The 18,975-nt window shown below is 32.4% G+C and overlaps 2 protein-coding genes across 2 annotated transcripts; both read right to left on the bottom strand.

Annotated features, from left to right (window-relative positions):
• Positions 1-1,458: 1,458 nt before the first annotated feature.
• Positions 1,459-7,836, bottom strand: LOC127138482 (uncharacterized). Its single transcript, XM_051064944.1, has 14 exons — positions 7,599-7,836; positions 7,486-7,519; positions 7,176-7,346; positions 6,953-7,089; positions 6,722-6,871; positions 6,339-6,440; positions 5,571-5,735; positions 5,206-5,316; positions 4,372-4,469; positions 3,869-3,992; positions 3,630-3,719; positions 3,157-3,201; positions 2,000-2,320; positions 1,459-1,879 (listed from the first exon to the last, which is right to left on the bottom strand). Exons 1-14 carry the CDS (start codon positions 7,653-7,655, stop codon positions 1,850-1,852), a joined length of 1,635 nt encoding a protein of 544 aa, XP_050920901.1. The 5' UTR covers positions 7,656-7,836; the 3' UTR covers positions 1,459-1,849.
• Positions 7,837-14,227: 6,391 nt separating this feature from the next.
• On the bottom strand, positions 14,228-18,591 carry LOC127138481 (uncharacterized). Its single transcript, XM_051064943.1, has 8 exons — positions 18,353-18,591; positions 18,017-18,141; positions 17,883-17,920; positions 16,911-17,027; positions 16,742-16,821; positions 15,797-15,836; positions 14,832-14,873; positions 14,228-14,555 (listed from the first exon to the last, which is right to left on the bottom strand). The coding sequence occupies exons 1-8, from the start codon at positions 18,500-18,502 to the stop codon at positions 14,488-14,490; spliced, it is 660 nt and encodes a 219-aa protein (XP_050920900.1). The 5' UTR covers positions 18,503-18,591; the 3' UTR covers positions 14,228-14,487.
• Positions 18,592-18,975: the final 384 nt, after the last annotated feature.

Raw genomic sequence — 18,975 nt, 5'->3', positions numbered from 1 at the left:
ATTTCACATTCAAACAACATAGGCAAAAAATAGAGTTAATTAACACTTACTGTCTTGTTGTTCTTGCTCCATAATTTCCAACCCAACTGGTGGTACTTCTCTACTACTATCTCCTTGCTCCATCTTTCCAATTTCCAGTCCATATAATAAAACATGTCAAAACAAAATCCAACAAAATAATTAATACAAATAAATCAAGAATCAGAGAGATAACATTAGCTATTAAATCAAGAATCAAACAGAAAAGTAACATTACCTGATTAGAGTTTTTTAGAAGAATCAGAGATCTAACATGTCAAAACAAATAAATAATGTTAGTTTATAACTTTGAAACATTAAAACTCAAATATTCATATGAAAACTCATGAACAAAGTAAAACCCTAAATATATAGAAGAAACAAAAGACTGAAAAAATAGAAGAAGAAAACGAAAATACCTTAAAGAAGATGATGAAGAAGAGTTCAGTGAACAATATACACGGTTTAGAAGAAGGATCTATGCCATATTAAGGTTTTTGCAGCGGCGACGGTGGATTAGGGTTTGAGAAGATGAACAGTTCTTGAAGAGAAAGTGAGAGAGCGTGAGATGAGAAAAGTGAGGAAATGTGTGTTTTGCTGAGTCTGAATGGAAAAAGGCTAGGGCCTTTGTGAAATTGCCAGCATGTAAAATTGTGAATTAAACCGGTTCGGTTCGGTTTTAAATGGTTCATATATATAGGTCCGAACCGGTCCAATGCTACCCATATTAAACTGTTTGGACCAACCGATTAAACCGTTTAACCGACTCAGCCCAATCCCTTTTCATTTTTTTTTCCGGTTATGCCGGTTCCGGATCGGGCTTGGACCGTTTGTCCAGCCCTAGTGTCAAATGTTTGGTTCCACTAACATTGGCGGAAGCACGGTAGAGTCGCCTAAATATTGACTAAAACAAACTTCCAAACTTTAACAAAATCAAGATGGACAGTGATTTTGTCAAGCTCGCTATAAATACAAACATGCAACCATATCTTTTTTCATGAAAGGGAACACAGTAGCTAGATCGTAGGACCTAGAATATGTTTGCCAATGTATATATAACTACATGCTGACAGTGACAGGATTAATGGTCATTACAAAATTAGTGACATTTCTAAAATTGATGACAAATACTAGGAGTAAGTCTTTTGTACACTCAAAATCATACTCCTTCCGTTCTTTTTTAAATATCATTTTTTTTGACTTTTTACACATACCAAAGAAGCTAATCATTATTGTTACTTTTCAAACAATAATTCTTCTTTTACCTATAATATCCTTAATTATTTATTACATTCACTTTACTTTTTCTCTCTCTGCAATCATTATCTAGGGGTAATTTTGACAAAATTGCAATTAATACTACATTGAACTTTGCAAGTGACAATTAAAAAGAAACAAATTTTTTGCAAGAAAGTGACACTTATAAAAAAACGGAGGGAGTAATAATGAAAGTACTACTATTTCTTCTGAAAAATGGAATCTTTCAGTTATCTCAAAAAGAACAAGTGAAACTTCTATGAATCTTTTTTCTTGTTCAATATTTTTCTTGTTGAATCATTCTGGTAACATGAAGAAATATACACTTTTCTATGTATAGGGATTTCACTTTTCAGATTTAATGTGAAGCATGAGAAACTGCTAGCTCCTACAAGATGAACTGGGGTAATCAAGACAAAAAGAATAAAACTGAATGTCCGTTACTGCTGCAACAGGTGTCTTCCAGTTGTGCACCCTGCACAATGATATGCTTATCTGAATTGCCACATCATTGTCCCCATAGAGTTAGAGTCCCAGAATGAATATAAAAGTTTGAAGCGATTTAGAGCAGTGTTCACCCAGTTTTGAATAAACTTGATGGAATCTGAAAGAAACAAAATGTATGATGAAGTTGGAAATAAGTAACAGTATTCATGTACTGTCTGCACCTTCATTATCTCGCAAAAGAAAAATACCTAATGAACTGTCAGACCAAAGGTAATACCTTCACATGATGAGGCATAATCTTGACATCAAATGGAACATGAAGCCATGCTTCAGGTGAATGAAGAAGAAAATTCTCTGGTTTACTGGTATAAACATCTGCATACTGATGAATGTTATAAGCAAAAGCAGATTCTTGTCCTGTGCTAGTGAGGAATGTTGCTCCAAAAGATTTGTTAAACATCATCTTCATCTTCATGCGTGCTTTTTGTCTTTCCTCATTAAGTTCTTTCAGAAGTGACTTGCAAGCTGCAGTTCTCACACTATTAGCTTCAGTTGCATGCAACTTACCTAGTAGCTCCTGTATTATATGAAACTTTGCCTGCATTGTTCAACAGAATATGAAGCATAAAATGTGACAGCTTCAAGATATCTCTACATAAGCGATTACTCTGTTCAAGTGTTAACTATAAACCAAATATAGAGAATAAGGAACTTTCTATAATAACGATAAAAATTGTTCATTTACACTTTCTGAACAAATTTAAAAATATACCCCATGTAACATTAAGGTTTAAAATGGACTTATAAATCGTTATATATATATACACCGTGTAACATTAAGGTTTAAAATGGACTTATAAATCGTTAACATATCCAGTATTCACATCATAAGCAGCACACTTTTTAAATCGCTTGCATCACACTTTTTAATACCGCCTTTTCAGCACATTTGTTGTTATTGGTTAAAATTCATATGGGTCCCGCTAAATCAAGTGGGTCGCATAAGTTGCGTGAGATCCATGTGAATTTTAACCAACAAGAAAAGAATGTGTTGAAAAATGTGTGTTAAAAAGTATGTTGCTAACATTATTCTTCCCAACATCACTTAATTAAAGTATGAGAAAAACAATAACTTGTCACTCGGTACTCACTAAGAAAAGGCAACAAAATCTAGATGCTCATTTTACTCAGAAAATACAACTGTCCTCTACTAATTGATAAACCTCTGTACGCAAGGTATATATAACATCAATTCCCATGAACAATTTTCTCCTCAATCCTTCGCTCCTCAAGCTCATTAACATAATCATACAGTTGGTACTAGTTTGTCAGTATTCAGTACAACAACTTATCAAAAGTAACATGAAATCATCAAAGTAAGCAAGTATGAAACTGCAAGGAAATAATGTTAGCAAGGACAATTTTTAAGGATACCTGCTCAGTGCGATATGTATCTTCATTTTGCTTTTGTATTTCATTCTGCATTGTTGAAGAATTAATGCAAATAAATATGTCAATGTTTCAGGTGTTGACTATGAAAATAGTTCTACATGCATCAGTAGCTCAAGAAAAAACATTCATGAAGATTCTCAAACATAACTACTTAATCTTTTAGCAACTGCATAAGCAGCATAACCAACAGGAACTAGGAAGATTCTTATTGCTAACATTTTACCAGTTGCATGTGTCTAGGACAACAAAAGTCCATGTTTTGGGATTACGTTCTAGCAAATGAAAGATAAACAGACCTACAATGGGCTCCACCCTTCTTCAGACTGACCATGCAAAATGTTTAAAGTCTAAACATGCATATATTTGCAGACAGGAAACGAGTTATAGTACAGCATTAGCATGTTTACAAGTGTTATATGAAAATCGACATGAAAATGATTAAATAGCATGCATACCTCTAATTCATGAATGATTGCGGCTGTGCGCCAGCCTGCCTTTGAGGGCCCTCTCAAGTCACTAAAAAGATGGTCTCCAAAATATATTACCTAATAAAAATGTGAATTTTAGTATTCTGTGATTTCTGTACAAAATAAACTTAATGGCATATTATACATTTGCTCTGCAATTAAAACTTATCATAAAATTGAAGTAAATAGAAATATTATGAAGTATGGCTTATAAAATAAAAGCATACCTCTGGGCCTTTCCACTTGGTTATTTGGAGAAAGGATTTGAGGCATCCATGATAGTAAATTTTATCTGGAAGAAACTTATCAACCTTGGTAAAAGTTAAATTGTCCGTCTTGGTGTCATAACAACTGCACAGAATAACCAATGATATTGGTATCTTTCCAAATAATTCAAGATTTATAAATGCAAAATCAAATGTCAAAGAGATGAGAAAAAAAAAAGAAATGATGAGAAAAAGATTGTTTGGCAAAAGAAAATGATCCATATGAGCTTCAATTGCGACCTGCCACACACTAATCTTAATTTCTTTTAGCATCAAAATGCATCTTTCATTTCCCATTAATTACTAGTATAATTTTAAAGAGTAACATCAAAATGATCTTGTGCTGAAGACAATTTTATACCTTTCAAAATGATAAAGATACAATCCGGAATGTATAAACGAGAAGAACTGTTAGAAAATGTATAAACAAACATCATATCACATGAAATGTATTGGATACAAACCGGAATGGATGCTCAGATGTATAAAATTGCGGTTTGTTGGCCTGGGCAATCACAACATCAAACAGCTCTGTCCAGGAGTCTCTACAATCCATAGAATCCTAATAAAAAAATATTGAAGAGCAAACGCAAGGAAATTATGGCCTGATTCAAAAAGGGAAAAACAACAGCAAAATATTAAAATGAATTAAAACCAAGTGCGGAACTTCCAACCAAACAGTTCAAAAAAACGTGACCTATGAAGCATGGAAATTGACACGGACACCAGACATGACACATTGACACTGCTTACGTCCTAAAGATGACACGTAATATATACATATATACACACACACGATGAGTATCGATTATAAAATATATACATGTCTTATCAATAAAGAATGAAACTATAGCGCCTGTAATCTCCAGAATTTTCTGATAATGTTAGATATTCATCTCTACTAGACACTAGTTGCTAAGATGAAAAAGTCCACTACAAGTAATCAGCTAGAAAAATGAAAACAATGTCTGATAGAATCTCCATTTAGAGACTCCCATCATCTGAATGTAAATTTCACTCATATTTTTTATAATTTATTGCATTTGTTATTCCATATATATTCTAAAGCGCTGTTCGATATATAATTTGCCAGTTAGCACGTGATAAAAGAATGCTAAAGTAGAAAAGGAGCTTTGTCTGGCTCAAAATGTATTTACATTCCACATAGACAATGATTGTGGAAGACCGCTTCCGAAAATTAAAAAAAGTTATTAAACTCTAACAGGTCCAGTGAAGACTATAGAAAGCATTCCATGATACATATAAAATGTGTGATATGATTTTGCGTTATCAAATACCTGTAACATAAAACGCATCCCACCATCGACGAAGTAATAAGGAGAATTAGTCAACAAGAAAAGCTTCTTTCCCTTCTCCTTTAGCTTCTTGAGAAAACTTAAAATCTTTCCCTGAAATATTCACAGACAAGTAAATAACAACTACAAGCTATAAACCCGAGAATAAGATAACACAATTTGACACAACAAACAATGTCTACCTTGACAATAGATAGATAGATACAAAAATAAAATATTTAACTGTATTAAGATACTATATCTTGAAATAGGTTTTTTGGAACATATTGTCTACCATTTATTGTGGAATATGTTGAACACATTCATTAATTGTCAATGGAAATAATTATAAAATGTTTTGAACTTACATTTTTCACCAAGTATTTATGCGGATCAGAGAGAATTCCTCTATGAACCAGGCCACTTCTGTGGACATGATCAATTGCACGAATAACATCTTCATAGATGTAGGAAGCATCAAATTCTAGCTTAGCATCCACAAAGTACTGCACTATATCAGCAAGGAGGCATGCCTACCAAGTAACACTGTAAACAATTAGCTTTCAACCTAATATTTTTGGCAGAAAGATAATTAATAAGTTAGAGGAATTGAAAAATGAAACTGGCAGCATAGCTTTGACTTTGAAGAGAGTTTTCTTTCCTTTAAAATAAGCACATACATGGCCTTAAAAGGAACAAATTTTATAGAATTTCAGCTAATTTTCTGTTAACTTTACATTTTGAATATAAGAACTCGTCTCTATTAACTAAATTATATAATCATGAATCCCGGTGCTATTCCTTATCTCTTACAAGATAGCAATAAACGGATGTCTTATTGTGCTCCGCATCCTATGTCCATTTCTTCTGATATACTGGGCTCAAATGGGAGAGCCATTTTAGTTGACAATTGAAGGTGCTATGTCAATGGAAGCCAGTCAATTGTCTATATAGTTTTGTGACACACTTACTCAGTAGAATGAGAATCTTATATGACATGAGATGATATGTAGAAGACTCATTTCATAAAATTTTGCTAACGCAAAGCTTCAATACTCCACAGTACCAAAAGTCCTCTAGTCATGCAACAGCTAATCGTTAACAAACTAATTATTCAAGAATGACAAGGAACATACCTCACTGAAGCAGAAGAAATCCATCAAACCAACCAGTGATCGAGCGTGATCACGGCCAATGTGTCGCGTACCATATACATCTCGTATTTCACTTTGGCTCAACTGTAAAATTTGGAAGAAACAAATTTATGCAAGAAAAACGTCTTTTATATTTTATTAACAGACAAACTATGCTTAAAGAAGCTGTTAAAAATAAAACCAGCAACACACAACTTCAATGCAGACAACGCCAACCATGCAATGCATAAAACTCCAACACAGTTCAAATTGTGTGTGATTTTACATAAGAAATTAAGAACAAAATCAAAGTGACAACAGTAGCTAACTTGATGCTGCATATAAATAAAGCGTGGAATGAAATAAAGTGAAACAATGTCCAATACCCTGCGTCTACCAAAGTAGCATCCGTCCGGCTCAATGGAACCGAAAAAATCCAGCTTCATGAGACACCCCTTTGACTTATCATAGTATAGGCCTCTAATAGGGAAAGTTGGATCGTATGTAAAACCCATACAAACGTCCGGATACCTAAGCTGAAAGAAGCAACAAGAAGAGTAAGGAGAGAAACCAAAACAGCAAGAGTGAGTTAGAAAAAACTGCAATCAGAAAGAAACCTCGTTAACCATGTACTCCTTAGCAAGATCATATATCAAAGTCTGCAAATGATCTGAGTAATGTGCCAATGTGTAATCGTAATCGAAACCGTAAACTTGCAATCTGTCCAATCTCAAGTTCTTATTCACATAAATGCCTAAAAATCCAATTCACACAAACATCATTCAATTCAATTTCCTATAAAACAGTAAAACGCCTAAGCAAGAAATAATCAAAAAAAACCTTCCGGATTCATTTTCGGCATTTCTTTGAGAGCATTCGGAATCTTGAGAAAACTCTGTTTAGCAGCTTCGAATTGTTGACGAAGTGTAGAAATCTCTTCATCTTGAGGTTGCAATATACAGTTTTCCGACGATTCAAAACCACCATAGCTTCGAAAAATTCCAGAAAACCCTAAAATAATAAAAAAATATCAGCTCAGTGGTTTCCCGCGCAAGATTTTGTTGTTGAATAAATAAATAAATAAATAACTATAAACAGTAACAAAATCAATATGAATATTAAAGAAAATGAAGATTACCAAAAAAAATACCTTGTTGAAATGCGGAAGATGAGAGAAGAGTTGCCTGCGAAAGAGGAAACAAAGAATGAGTAAGAAACTGAGCGAAATGGAAGAAGAATGAGTAGCGTGAGAGGAGTTCGTACGTGAATGGAAGAACGAACGGAACGAAGAGCGCGAGAAGAATTGAGAAAGAATGCCATTTCTTGGGAGTTTGAAATCGAGAAGACTAGATTTCTTGGTAGTTGGCGTCGATTAGAAATGAGAAAGAGTGAAAGAGTGATTAACTGTAATGGAAAATAAAGGGAGCGGATGAAAAAGATATTGATTTTTTCTCTTAAAATGAATAGAGGTCTTTTTTTAAAAATAAGATTAGCACCTTTTTCAAACTCTTTAGTAATTTAGATCTTCAATGCAAGTTTGAATATGCGACTGCGATGTTTATTTATGGATTTTAGCTATTAGACTATTTAACTAAATAAATAAAATAAAATATTAATTTAGATATTTAGTAATATAAATATTTGTTAAAAATTAAAATATATATTTTATAATACATATTTTTTTAAAAATATTTTTTATAAAAAGTTATTTAAAATAATTTTAATTTTAACTAATTTTTTAAGAATTTAATTAAAATACTCTTACAGTGTAAAAGGATTTTACACGGTCAATTAATCATAGCCGTTGGATATTAAAATAAATTTGACTTTTATTTTAAAAATCTATAAAGTAATGCAAACGGGTGATGGTGATGAATCGATAGTGTAAAACTTTTTACATTGACAGTGCATAGTAATTAATCTCATTTTTTAAAACTTTAATATAGAAAAATTTATGATAAAATATAAAATATTTAAAATAATATTTTATGAAAAATATTTAAATTAATTTTCATTTGATATTAAAAATAAATAAACTCTTTGTAAAACTTTTTTAGTAAATATAAGTAATATTATAAAAAATATTTTTAAAATAAACTGAAACGGACACTTAACTAAAAGGTAAATAAAACTTGAAGTAAAATAGGGTGATTTGAACAGGTTTGTCGAGCTAGATCTAGATGAATGATTCGTGAAAAGTGATGTATATGTTAACACTCTCACACTTAAATGAGTAGATGAAAAAGATTTGAAAGGTATCGAGTTTGTTCTCTCTATTCTCATGCGTATAGATAGTTAAGGGTGAAGAAAATGATGGATAAATGGGTCTAATGCATGATGGGTTGGGTTTAGGCTCATCCCATAACAATCGTCCTCCATCGCAATTGTTCGAAGGAGTGAAGGAGTGAATAATGGTTACTTGGTTAGGTATGTTTTAATGTCATACCTTAAATTTTGCATTAAATTTTTCATTCATCTATTTGTAAAGATGTTTTGCAAAAGTCAACCAAAATACCAAAAAGTCAATTTTTATCAATTTGAATAATTTCATTCAAATCATGTGCATCATTTCAAATCAATTCATTTCATTTATCATGTGCATTTTTGTATAATTAAAAAGGAGGTCAAAAATCAAACACAAAAATAATGATAGAGTTCAAAACTACTAAGTCCTAATTAATGTCTAAAGCGTTGTCACTGTATTTAGAAATTAAAGATTAATCGGGTACTGATCTCACATTGTCGTGCTATTGACTCGTACCTGAGTGTTTTAAAATCGTATATGCAAAAAATAGATCAAACATCGGTCTCACACTGTCGCGATGTTTACCGGTCCCTAAACGATTCAAAATTACAGATGCAGAAAGTTTATCGAATACTGGTCTCACATTGTCGTGTTGTTGACCAGTATCTAAAAGTTTTCACTGTCATGCAAAACATTTTGAATATTAAATCTTAAAAACCAGAACCAGAAAAACAATTTAAAACTAAAATTCGTGCCAAATAATTCATTGAGTCTCGTCGCAAGGACGACCTTCACATCTTGAACTCTAGAAATTTTGTCGGACAGGGATGCAAAAATAAATAGCATATACTTTATTAAACTCATAAGAGAACTGTAAAACATTATATATATATATATATATATATATATATATATATATATATATATATATATATATATATATATATATATATATATATATATATATATATATAAAAGAATTCTAAAATGCACGGTAACTTAAAAGCTAATAAAATATAAACATGTTCCAATGGGGTCTTTAACCGGTATAGAGAAATTTCAAATAAAAATTTCAGGAAAATTATACCGGTAAGTTGGAATAGTGAACAAATTAAATACAACAGTAGAACTTTCAAAATTTTGGTCTAGTGTGCACTTATCACCCAATATGGGCAATAGGTACTTTTACAAAAGTGATTTTCTGCTTAAAATCTAAAACTCTTCAAGAACCCCTAATACTGAACAAGTGGTCTCATATTTATAGAGTCAAAAATCAGTAGAAACTGCTCCAAAATTGTGTAACAGTTGGTTGAGAAAAGTGCTCAAAATGGGAGAAAATTTAAGAAAACAGAAGATTGGTGAATATGCTAACCACCTCAAGTTGATTGTTCGTCCGTCAAGCAGGGAGCTCTCAAACAGTCTGTCTGCCATCCTGTCAAGGCTTGATTTTTCTAGTTTATTGACCGGCAGTCAGTCACAACAACACTTTTGTCCATTTTTCTATCTGATATCGTCGTTTTGCACTTTTTTTCTCGCGCATAGGCTTCTATCTATTAAGTACCTGAAATCAACACAAACTTCCAACATAACACCATAAAAAGAAAGAAAAGGCGATACTAAAATGCATGTCAATCGAGTTAAATATGTCTATGTAATTTCCTATTATCACTTGGGTGGCTTATCCATGGCTTTTGGTATTTTTTTATCCAAAATCTATGAGCAAAGAGGATGCTTCAGCTGATTTCTTTATGGTTGATTCTTTTCTTGGTATAGGGTTGGAATGTGATTGCCTTGATCTCCCTCGGGGCTTTGTGGAAGGGTTTGGTGTTTCGCTTTCCTCTGCCGATTCTTTAGCTTAGGAGTTTCTTCTTTCTTTGACGCACTTGGCTTGGGGACGGATGTTTGAGTTCTCTTTGATATAGCCTCTTGAATGATGTTTCCTCGTTGAGGAGCATTGCATAGGCATTATTCGAGGCAAATCAACCTTTATTCTATCTCTAGCAAATTATAATGTTGAACTATGTTGTAGATGTTGTTCACCAACTCGTTGGTTCCTTGCAATACAAGGTTAGCTCGCAATAGTTAGAAGTCAAGTAAGGCATCGGGGTTTGAAACTAGAGATAGAATCAAAGGTCCAATCGGAGGAAGTTGGACAAATCCAACTATCTGAGGAGCCTGAACCAAATCTAAATGCAATAGAGCCTCTGCTCCTAGATTCGTAATGTTGTGCGATGATGGTGGAGGTGGTTTATTGATCGCCACTAGAGCTGCAGAAGTGACAACGGCTTCTCGCACAACAACACAATGAGTAGCTTTTGATCAAGTCATTACTTAGAGTCAGAAAGTTTAAAGATTTGGAAATTCTAGAAATCCAAGTTGAAAGGATATTTGGTTGGATCGAACGCGACATATACTCAGGATCGAACCTGACTAATGACATAAAAGATATTCAAAAGGTTGTAATTAAAGCAAACAAGATTAAAGATATCAAAGTCATCACTCATCAAATTGTAAAAAATAGTCATTCAATAACCCTTGAATTTTGTAAGTTGGATGTGAGTTTAACCATAGCTCAATTATTTTGAATGATTTTTTGTTTTTGAAAACCGTGTTTACCGAATTACCCAATCCAACCCATTTTTTGGGTCAGTTTGGATGAGTTTTACTAGGTTTGTTGGATTTATCCCATTGTTCATATAAAATTCTTTTTAAAAAAATTCAGACCCATTGTTAGATCTTATGATTTTGACATTTGTTTTAAACTGATTTTTTACGAGAGTAAGAAAAGATTTAATACGAATAGGGGTTTAAGATTTTAACTTAATCAAATCGATTCAACAAAATCTTTTATGATCATCAAATATATATATATATATATATATATATATATATATATATATATATATATATATATATATATATATATATATATATATATATATATATATATATATATATATATATGACCTAGCATGGAGGAAATAGGAAAAGGTTCAGAAAATGTTTGTGTGTATTGTGTTAAATAATTTTTAGAATAGGTAAGACAATTAGAAATAGGTAAATGTTCATCCTCAACATATAAACAAGATTATAGGATAAATTGTGCTTAGATAAGTCATTATAAGGAAATTGTTTTATTAATATGAATGATTGTGTCATGTGAAGGATGACCAAAATGATTATGTCACATATTACAAGTGTTTATTTTAGGAATCCTATAATTAGTATTTAAACTAGCATGGTTAATAACATGATTAGATGAAGATGCAAGCAAATATAATCTTTTGATGAAATTGCACTAATCATCTTTGTATAATGTTATTATTAGAGTTAAAATTAACATGACAACTAAGAGATTGAGTTAGTCTAGGAATAGATACGAGGTTGGTATAGAATTCAGATACGAGTAAGAAATTAGTAAAATAGAATTCATGATTGGAATATATGGTGCCATACTAATCGGTGATGATAGTGGCACCATTAAGGAGTTTAATATCAATGGTGGAGATTTACATTAATTTTGTAAATAAGGATCGAAGGTAGAACACTTGGAATCTAAAATCCAAGTATTGTTAATATATAAAGAAAGAAGAATGTGATAAACCCTATGAATAATTAAGGAATGTGCGTAGATGAAGAAACACTAGAGGAACTTTGTTGATATGATGGTTTAAATCAGGCCATAAGTGTTTTCTGTAGATTAGCAATGAAGACTATGTTTGACATATTAATTAAGATTGACTTTCTTAAGATAGGACGGAAGGTCATGCTTTTTGAAGTACACAAAAGTGTCCTAATTTATGGCAATGACTACACACTTTAACACCTCTGCCATGACCACAAAAGTTTCCTTTGAAGTTGTAGTATGTAGAACAAATAGTTGATTTTATTTTTTTTTTAAATTAGCTATCAGTTTATCCTCTTCAACTCGGACAACATATTGACGTTTTTGTTGAATTAACATGGAAAACACTTTATTGATGTGTGGAAGAGGGGCTCATCAGCATGGTTTATAATATAAGAAAAGAGTATTGTTTGTTTAAACCTTTGAAAAACCTAATCATATAATCACCTTCCCAACCGACTTTGATGGTGGGTAGAAGGTTGAATGAGCATTTGACATTATAAGAGCAGGTAGGTAAAGGATGAAAATTGTCTAATTTTTGTCATAACTTTTTCAGGATAGTGTAGAATTGATCATCTTTTTGAAGGAAAAAAGTTCTTAAGAAGGTATGAAATACATAATAAATCTCCTTTATGATAAGGATCATGAAGCTCATGCCATATGTTCATCCAAATGACTCTTTAAGCTATTTCTCCTTCAATTGAGTTCGTAATCCATGTCATGACCATGGTATTGCATCTATCCAAAACTATTGAAGGTCGATTTAATTCATCTGGATGAATTAGGGTTCCGTCATGAAACTCTAACTTGTTCTTCTCGATCGAATGGCCACCATGATTAATATGGATCAAAAATGATGATTAGAATTATTTTGAAGAGGAGAAACAATAGTAAGACCAAAATTATTGCTTGGATGCATGAAGTATAGATCAAACATATCAATTTTGTAGTTGATAATTTTGTAGTTTCGAGTGTTCGAGTAACTATGGTGGTTGTGGTGATATGTTTGTCGTAAAGGAGATGATGATATATGTATTGTTGATGTGGGAAAGTTGTCTGGTTCAATGATGGTGTTGAATGTTGCCATCGTCAGAATTAGGTTTTGTTCTTCGCAAGCGAAGAGATAAAAAGAATGCTGAGAAATGATAGAGATAATAAATGAAGCTGAGTAATAAAGGAAGGTATGTGCTGAGAAATGATAGAGATAATAAAGGAAGCTGAGTAATAAATGAAGGTATCTCATGAAATCTGGAAAGTAAGATGGAAATCTTGAAAGAAATGAATATCAGAGAGTATGATTATCTAGAGAGTAAGATATCACGCACAAATATATCATATCATATTATTGACAAATTGAGAATAATACTCAAGAAAAATGAAAAAGAAAAAAATTATATTGTTTAATCTAATCAACTTAATCTCTATAATTATACGAGACCCAAACAACTAACTTACATAGAAAAAATAGTAATCATAATACGAGGAATGCTAACAACACTCTCTTTTCAAGACTCGTTCTAACACTCACTCTTTTATTGAATGAAACACATGTGAGTCCTACCATTTTATGTGAGATCCATTTCAAAAGTAACGGACCTACATGTGTTTCATTCCAATAAGAAAGTGAGTGTTAGAGAGAGTGTTAAAAAGAAAATCTTCCTAGCAGTTATCATTACAACTATTATAACAAACATTCAAATTGATATACTACACTCGCACATACCTTGATTCTAGCCAAAGGTTCTTTTGTAATTGGTGGAGCCTTTTTAATAAAATTGCATAATTGTTACTGTTGATTGAACAGTCAAGGTCAAAATAGTGCCAAAAATATCCACAGGCACAGCAAAAGATATCAAAACCTACTTCTTTGGAAGTAGAATAAACCTACATGCAACTCATGAAATTCATCGTTTTAAAGTTAAAGGTCAAAATACGACCAAAAAGAAACCTACTCCTTTTGGAAGTAAAACAAACCTAGATGCAATCCATGATGTTAATCGTTTAAAAGTTGAAAAATTTCAGTCATCCCAAATCAATGAAGTCTAATGAATATGAGACAAGGTTCAAAGTATAGTAATACAAGATAATCCAGCTAAATCATCTCTTCTAAATGTTGCTTCATGCACACCTGCTATATTGGTTATCTGTACACTGTTAAGATACCTACACCATGCTACAATAGCCATTTGAGATACAAACTTTTAAAGGAATCCCTCACCCTTTCCACTTTCCTCTCAAGGGAACTCATTAACTTCTGAGTTGAATCAGAATACCTAGGCGATTTAGGTATGGTTCCTTCTTGAAACAATCTCTGATGCCCAAGCTTTGCCAATTTCAGTTTGAAACTTCCCTGCAAAATATAATTTCAAGTGAATAGATCGCCAAATCAAGTAATATGCAAACAACGGATTGGTGCACTTTAGAAGATAAAGTGCACCGATAACCAACGAATAAAAAAATAACAGGTACTAAGCATAAAAAACACAGCCGTGTGTATGATAAACTATAAAGTTGTTGAAATCTCAACCAATGATTTTTCGTTATCAATGATTATATGTTAAAGAAGTCAAATCCTTAAACAACTGTAAGTTACCACAAGAATAAAAGGCAGTGTTGAAAATCATACCAGCAGTCGAGCGGAAAAATTCATCCAGATCATTCCCTTGCTCTGCACAAAGAAAGACATGAGAGAACGGATTTCACAACATAAGGATCTAAACCAAATAGAAATCGTATAGAAATAAATCTATGAATGAAGATAGAAATAATCAAAATACCCATTCATTCCAATGTTTGTACTCTTTTTAGTCTTGAGTTTAAACAAAAAAGAACTCATATTTGGTAGTTTAAAATGAAAGAAAATATCAAGTAATTTCACATTATCGAATGATGTCACTTCTAAAACACTCTTCAAATAATATACATTTTCTTTATCAGTATCCGATTTGTTCCTATGGAACAAGTTCCCGTGAAGGGTTTGTTGTTTAGAGAATACTACTACTACTTTTGTTTATTTTTTACATTAAAAATTTATTGCAGTTAATGAAAACCCTTGATCAATGTGAAATTAGGTTTCTTTGCATATAATTGACACCGGAGGAAGTATCATACAGTTATATATCATCAAACTATGCATGCATTATGTACCAGAATGCAAAACATTAATAAATGCTTAGAAGATAATGGAAGACAAAGTAGTTTTATCAAATGGCATAACATGACACCAAACTACCGATAGAACAGTTATAAAACATGACAAAAAATATATCTATATGCAAAATTAAATTGAAAGCCATTAGTCATCATCATCATCGTCGTCACTATTACAATTTGATTTATTAGTAATGGTATTCTATAGAAAACAAACAAGAAAACTCAGGTAATTAAAATATTAGTTATAACTGTCAAGAGTTTAAAATGTCTTCACTATCATTTGCATAAGTTTCTAACTAAAATATAAATTAGTTTTGAAGATGATTAATGTTCAAATATTGACAAACAATTCAAACGGTTTGACAAGGCCTATATAGTATTCTATCGTAATAAAGTGAAAAGATGCAAGAAAAAAATAAAATTAAAGAATCCTCTCACCATCTTCTTCATAATCCAGCGCTTGAAGTATCATTTCGACCTGTATGGAACAAAAATTGTTATAGAACCAGAGTAACTAGCGGTTTACATGGCAAGAACTCAAGGTACTTTAACTCCAAACCAAAATGTGGTATAAATATTATCAAACAAATTAAAATAATCTATGGTAGAATATTGACAATAAACTAGCTATTTGCTACTACTATGCCCGCCCAGCCCCGTTTTTTTGCTGGCTTTGGCGGACACGGGCATTAACAGGGCAAGGACGTGGAATCTTGCCCATTTTAGGCTTTAGGTTTGCAGGGTCCGCCCCGCCTCACTTTTGCGGGCTTTTGCGGGGCGGCCATTCCCGTCTGTCACCCCTACTCAATCCCCTTGAGGCCCTTGAGGGTAGGAAAAGTGTTTCACATTATCATATGAATTAAATACCATAGGATAGAGAAAAGGAAAAACAATGTTGGATCAAGCATCATCACTGTGTATTCTACCATCTTCCCCTTTTTCATTAAGATATCATCCAGCCTTATGAATCAGAAACATTAAACTGCATAAATCTCTTGACAAAGCTAAAGAAAATGTCATGAGGTTACAAAAGCCAAATGGCTGGATGATCCTAGCACACATGGTTAAGATATTTGTTTGCATGATAAGACATCATGTCCACCCTCCATCTCCCTAGGCCCTTCAGTTGAAATCCCTTAGAGCATTTGAATGGAGGATAAATTTCTCTAATTGAATAAATTTATGAGAAATATTAATTTATAATCTAAAGTTAATTGTTTAATCCATTTGATCTTTTTTTATAGACAGTGTTACTTTCTTCAACAAATGAAAATTTTCACTTTCCATTCATTTTCCTCCAAAACCTTTTTTCCAAACCACCAGCCAAAATGTAAATCTCAGAAATGAACCACTGAAAGACATAATAGGCAAAAAGACACAAACCTTGTCAAGGTCCTTGACAAATTTCGCTTCTGGAGAAGAATTTGCTTCATAGTCCATCCACAGCTCAGTAATTTCCTTTCCTTCAGTATGAAAATTTAATTAAAACCAAGAGGTGTGAGTTTTCTCAACTCTTATTATTAAACTCATCGACAAAGTGACAAGTAAGCACCTCTTGATCCTTCTCCTACTCCAAGTATTCGGCACATATAATCAACTGCCGCTTTTCCTCGTTGATGCTTTATTTCTTTTGAAATTTCATCAAGGGGGGTTGTGTCCAAAATCATTGCTATCAAACAAAGAACCAAAATAAACAAATCAATTTATAACCTCCAAGAAGGAAGCATGGATGAGAAATATGATAGTAACACGATACTCTCATGTTAAAGCTTCTGCCAATTTGAAAGCCTGAAAATTGTATTTTTTTAGCAAAAGCAAAATAGGGATAGCAAGATCATTGTAATTTTCAAGCATCAAATCAACGCTCAACATTATGTTGATAGGAGGAGTGTGTAAATCCACCTTCCCTAGACTTTCTCGCTTAATACTGGACACTGTAGTGTTCTACAGCCTTCTGTATTAGCCACTGTTAGTTAGGCAAGCTAGGCATAACCAACTGTTAGTAGCTAAGTTTCAGTTAATTTCTGTTACAGTTGGTTAATCAGAACTACTAGCACCTAGAAGATTCTGTACTATATACGCAGTTGGTTATGCATTGTGAAGCTCAAACAGATATAAATCAAATTCAGTTTCACTTAAGTTCTCCCAGTTCTTGAAAATTCATCATATGTTATTAAAATCCTTTCATGTGGACTTCTAGTCTGGTAGAATTTTGTAAATTTCTCACCAAAAGCAACAGAGAAACAGCAAAATGGCTAGGAGGAATGAGTGTATGCGGATTACTACTCTCTATGCGTTAGAACAACAAGTAACAAAAGGAAAAATAAAAACACAAATTGCAAATAATGGACATGATATTTCCTTATGCAGTTCAGCCAAGTGTGTCTACTCTTCAACTACAGAGCCAAGTGTGTCTACTCTTCAACTACAGAGTAGCTGTAATTCCGTCTTATTATTTGACTGAATTAGAGTTTCAGTTTCAGTAACTATAAGTACACAAATTTTGCAGAGTAAAACAGCATACCTTCTGCAATGTCGTGAACAATGGCCATTTTTATGCACCTGACAATTAACAGACAAACCAATTTCAGAAAACCTAAAGTCACATTTGGCTGTTATCAATAATAAACACAGAAAAAAAAAGTAAAGTGAACTAACTTGTTTCGGTCAAGACCGGGAACATCCGGTGCAATCAGCGCCATCAAACTCATTCGATACATATGATCAGCCATAGATTCTGGATTCTTAACGTCACTTCTCAACCATCTTGTTCTCTTTCTTGTCTATTAAGTTAAAGAAAAACAAATTAAAACCAGAAAAGAAAACCGAAAATCATGCATAGTTTAACATGAGATGATAATTTTAGTAAGCAAAATTAAAGATCATCGGTGCAAGTGCAATGCAGCATTCAATTTTGCAGATAAAGCTATTATACTTGGATTGTTGAATTGATCCTGTGTTTATGAGAAACTGAGGAGTAGATTGTAAATGTACCTTGAGCAGGTGACAGAGGGAGAAGAAATCGATGGCGGAGACAGGAGAAGGGGAAGCCTTGGGAACTACCGAAGAAGAAGGCGGTGGAGTGGTGCTGGTGTCGGCGGTGACAGGCGGTGGCGGCGACGATGATGAAGGTGCGGTGGCCATGAGGCACGTTCTGCTGAAAATCGGTGAGAAAGAAAGTAGAAATGAAAACACGCACACACTAACTAACTGCCTACTCGGTAAATGAAATCAATTTAAAATATTATAATATATTATTAGTTTTTTATAAACTATTTTGGATAAGTATGTTATAAAAACATCATAGACTGTTTTCATAAGGTTTTATAAACAATGTCTCAAAATTTATAATGTGAATAAATAAAGTCAAATAAATCAATTTAAATAAACTCTTAATATTACTTTTTGTATTTTAAAATAAAGGATTAATATATATTTTATTTTTTAAACTATTATAAAATTAGTTTTTGATTTCCAAGATTTTTTTTATATTATTATTATTTTTATAAAAATAAATTATTAGATTCATTGAATAATCAATTTATCTAGTTTATATATAAATTATATATATATTAGTTATTCAATGAATCTAAAAGATGATTTATCTCTTAAGATAT

This window comes from Lathyrus oleraceus, chromosome 4 (genome assembly GCF_024323335.1).
Source record: "Lathyrus oleraceus cultivar Zhongwan6 chromosome 4, CAAS_Psat_ZW6_1.0, whole genome shotgun sequence".
NCBI lineage: Eukaryota > Viridiplantae > Streptophyta > Magnoliopsida > Fabales > Fabaceae > Lathyrus > Lathyrus oleraceus.
The sequence above is the reverse complement of the archived record's forward strand: the minus strand, read 5'-3'. Positions and strand labels throughout refer to the sequence as shown.